At 37.4% G+C, this 4599-nt stretch overlaps 1 protein-coding gene across 1 annotated transcript; it reads right to left on the reverse strand.

Annotated features, from left to right (window-relative positions):
* Window positions 1-439: 439 nt before the first annotated feature.
* On the reverse strand, window positions 440-3949 carry LOC111280688 (Glucose-methanol-choline (GMC) oxidoreductase family protein). The gene is made up of 3 exons (XM_089757194.1): window positions 3744-3949; window positions 1998-3513; window positions 440-1905 (listed from the first exon to the last, which is right to left on the reverse strand). Exons 1-3 carry the CDS (start codon window positions 3835-3837, stop codon window positions 1860-1862), a joined length of 1656 nt encoding a protein of 551 aa, XP_089613320.1. The 5' UTR covers window positions 3838-3949; the 3' UTR covers window positions 440-1859.
* Between the last annotated feature and the right edge of the window lie 650 nt (window positions 3950-4599).

The following is a 4599-nucleotide window of genomic DNA, read 5'->3' on the forward strand; positions in this document are numbered from 1 at the left end:
GCCTTTTTGTTTAAGATAAAAATGTTCACACTAGTGAGAATGCTAAATTTTTTATCTTTTGAATTTAAATTATTAAATTACTTTGAATTTAAAATGTATATTTGATATCTTTTTGAAAATTAAAAAACTTATTCATTTTTTTAAAATTTGATGTGATCCATCACTCACGATCATTACAATATTATTAATAACTATCTTTTTAATAAGAAAAGTTTATAAATAACCCCCATTAGGTCCCTAATCTATATAATCAGAAAAATAACATATAGTGCCATCTAGCCTGTTTACTCTTAACTTAAAAAACTTGAAGGGTTCTGATTTCTTTGAAGAACTATAGTTAGAAGTATGCTTTCTATTTTCTGTACTTAATCTCCGTTAGTTTTGTAAATGTTCCCGTTGATAAGTTTACAAATGAAACTCTAAATCAACAAAGTGATTTCATTCACATATGTTCCTCGCATTTCCACAACTTCATGTGAGAATAGACAAAGATGAAAAGCTCATCCATTCCTTCTTTTTTTTTTTTTAACGAGGAAGAAATTCTATTACCATAATTCAAAAACAAAATTGCTTCAGGAAGGAAGACCCATGGAACATGAGAACCTCAACAATAACAAATTAAGATCCACACCCCATACCATACCAATGCCTAACATTAGCCCGACACAAAACAAACCATAAAGAGGCAACCCACACCTCAACTCCCCGACCAAGCTACGGTCTAGGTGGCATTTTTACAAACAAGTTTTATTCACCAAGTCCCCATACATAGAGAAAACCAATGAATTATCCCAAAATCGAGGGAGCATCTCCTACACAGACAGCTAAACAATCTCAAATGTAAAGCAGCAATAATAAAACACCAATTTGGGAATTCACGAAACCAATCAAAGCATACGTCAAAGAATTTAAAAGCCAACTTTCCAAATGCCACCCACGCCTCAAATTGGTTACTAACGTTTGCCTGCACCGATTAATGAAGACCAATGGATGGATTCATCAAGATCACTTCGCTCCTGTAATTTCATGATGTAGCAGTGACGGTGACTACCAAAAGTTATTCCACCCCCAACAAATCCCCCATTTGACTTCCACTAATAAAATACAACTGTAGCCCCATTCCACTATGATAAGTTTACACGGGTGAACTTATAACAAAGCTAAGACCCAGTTGTCCCTGCCAAACAAGCTCCTGTAGCCCGTCATTGCCCACTCATGCCTTGGCAAGGTCATCTGCTAGAGAATTATACAGGTGAACTTATAAGAAAGTTAAGACCAAGTTGTCCCTGACAAACAAACTCCTGTAGCCCGTCATTGCCCACCCTGCCTTGGCAAGGCCATCTGCTAGAGAATTTTAATTACTTGAACTTGAGTAATTCATTTCCAAAATCTCAATACATGATTGGAGAACTAGAATGTGCTCAAACAAATCAATTAACTTAAACAGAAATTAGGAATAAAATACAGAAAAGAAGAATCCAATAAAAAAATTATGAAACCCTGAATGCAAAAAAAAAAAAAAAAAAAGAAAAGAAAAAAGGGACCATGTTCTGCTATTTATATTTACTTGACAAGTACAACTATTTTAGATTGCTCAGCTGTTTGTTCATATACAATTGTTCATTCTGCAAAACAGACCAGTATTCGTCTTCTGCAACCTTCTTTATTGGACGTATTGTTCAAACCAACAAACCACTTAACAAAACAGTACTCTTGAGTCATACATGTAATATATCTATAGAAAAAATGCACAAGTACCAACCAAAAGGTAAATCTGAAAACTAAAACAAGCAGAAAGACTAGTCGAGTAGCTGAATAACAGACCAGCAGCATGCTAGAGCCTTTCATCCCAAAAGGTATCATTTCAATTGCATTCGCTCTCTGATTATCTTCAGGCCTAGATATCTGCAAAAACAAAGTAACACTGATTAGTTAGTCTGTTTAACTTCCGTACTCAAGACAGAAACTATGAAACTGAGTTGACAATCAACACTGACCTCCCAAACATCATCAGAGTGGCCTGAGGGTTGGTTCCTGGCGATACACTAAATGTTGATCCGTCAACTACTCTGAGTGCATCGATTCCAATAACATGGTAATTTTGATCAACCACTCTCCCCACAGTACAGCCACCATGGTAATGCCATATGGTGCTGACAGTACGCCGGCAAAAATCAGCCATCTGTTCATTGTTGGATTGATCAACAGGCAATGCAGGCCCTATAAACCTGAAATTTCTAGTCCCGTACCTTTCACTGAATTTAAAAAAATCCATAGATCGACTCCTCAAGACATCCCCAATCCTGCGTGTACCATTCACACATCTCTCCAAGTCTATTGGATTGCTAAAGTAATTAAAGCGAACTATGGGATTTACCCTGACATCTGTTGAGGCCAACCTTAATGAACCAGAAGAAACAGGCCCTACAATCTTCTCTATGATAGTAGCTACATTTAAAAACAGAGGGGAAGTTGGTGCCCTGATGAACACAGAGCGTGCAGGGGATGTAAAAGGGATAACAGTTGAAGCTGCCTCAACGTAAGCTCCCCCTTCCGTTATCCCGACAACCTGTATAAGTGAGTGCTCTAGTGGGACTGGTGGTACAATTGAGATGCCATTCCTCGGATTATCATAGAGGAATTGTCCTACATATGGATGGTGATATACAACCGGAATTCCCCAAGAAGACAGGTAAGGTCTTGGACCAATTCCACTCAGCAGCAATAATTGTGGACTTCCAATAGCTCCAGCACATAGCAGCACCTCACCTTGTTCCCTCACCATAGCGTGGTGATACCTTCCCATTTCATCACGAAACACTACCCCAATTGCTGAATGCTGAGACATCACATTTGAAGAAGAAGATGCCAGCAATACCCTTTCCACGCTTGCATATATTGCTACTTTAATGTTAGCTGGTCTTGCATAATTCAGAAGATCTGCGGCGCTATGCCTCTTCCCCAAGCTATCAAAAGTGGAGCCACCAATCTTGGTCCCAACCAAATGGTCCAAACTAAAGCCATTGTAAGGATCAACCCCTGCCTCTATCAAACCATCCCTAACAGCTGATTGCCAGTTCTTTAACTCTGGCCTAAAAACAACTTCCCTCTCAACCCACTCGTAAGACCGGTTAACTAAACTAACATTCCAATTTAAACCTGAACTCTCATAAAACTCTGGATCAGCTCGGCTATAGAAACCAGCATTGATGGCACTACTGCCACCAAGAATTCGTCCGCGGGCGTTTTGGACCCCATCCTCAGAAGTAAAGGTTTGAGCAGGAGAGTCGTAGGTGTTGACCTCGGTGAGTGTGGTCAAGAACCCTTCTTGGGTCATCAAATGTTGGTTACCGTAGGGAACGCCACCTCTTTCAAGGACAAGAACCCGAAATGACTGCGACAAAGTGGCGGCTAATGGACAACCTGCGGTCCCTCCTCCTACAATGATGTAGTCATAGTAGTCCTCGGGTGGAAAATCCGTCGCATTCAACACAAAGTTCAAGTAAACTGGGCCTGTACCAAAATCATTTAAAATGAAAAAAAAATCCCCAAGATGATTTCTTAATTTGAGTTCGCATTTCAAAACAAAAAGGAACAAGAAAATCTTTTTACAGCTACTTCTTCTAAGAACAAATGGCTAAAACATTGAAATTTTTTCTGTTATTTCAAAATTCAAAGAAAGCAGAGAAACCAGAGGCATTAGGGAAACAAGAAGACACTTAAACGAATTAAACTGAACTGACCTTGTTGAGGATGTGGTCTTGCAAGAGAAGAGACTGGACATAATAACAGCAAGAACGCAATGCATTGGAGGGAAAAGACAGAAGGCCTCTCCATTTCTGTTTGCTTTTCTTGGAGGAGAGAGAAAGTTTTGTTTGCGTTTCAGGACGAGAGAGATTTTTCTTGGAGGAGATAGTAAAGAGAATAAGGATGAAATTTTCAGTTGAAGATCAAGTTGAAGGCCGTTATGTTGATTTAGGCGCCAATGTAGAGAAGGGGTCCAACAAGAATCCGACGGTCAATGATTGGTTGATCGAATAAGTTTTAATCAACGGTCAATGATTTTTAAACAGAATTGTTTAATTTGGACAATGTATTTATAATGATAGTGCTTCCGTATTTTCCATCTATCTATAGAAGGGGATTTTCGATTATTTACGTTTGTGTTTTTGGACAGTAGGTTTTTCGTTTCCAAGTTTGTATATAGTTTTCATTTTTATGACGAAATTCTTGCAAAATAATTAAATGTGAATATGTAATGGCTTTAATTTTTGTTCTTTAAATGAACAATGTCACAAATGAAGGGTGCTTTGACAATGATATCTATTTTAACCTTGTTTTCCTTATTAAAATTAACCATAACTTAGGTTCAATTGATAAACTTTTTTTATATGTATATTAAAATTAACATTCAAGTCAAATTAAAATATCTTTCATTTGAATAAAAAAAAAATGTTAATTGATTGCTCAAATTGAAAATTGAGTAAATGGCATAAAAATCTTCAACTTTTGATGTTAATTAGATTGACAAGGTGTTTGGCAAGAACGATTTATAATTAGCTCGAATCAACTTTTTATTTTGAGGATTCGTGTATTTGC

The sequence above is a fragment of the Durio zibethinus genome, chromosome 28 (genome assembly GCF_047325235.1).
Source record: "Durio zibethinus cultivar Kanyao isolate XHJ-2024 chromosome 28, ASM4732523v1, whole genome shotgun sequence".
Lineage (NCBI taxonomy): Eukaryota > Viridiplantae > Streptophyta > Magnoliopsida > Malvales > Malvaceae > Durio > Durio zibethinus.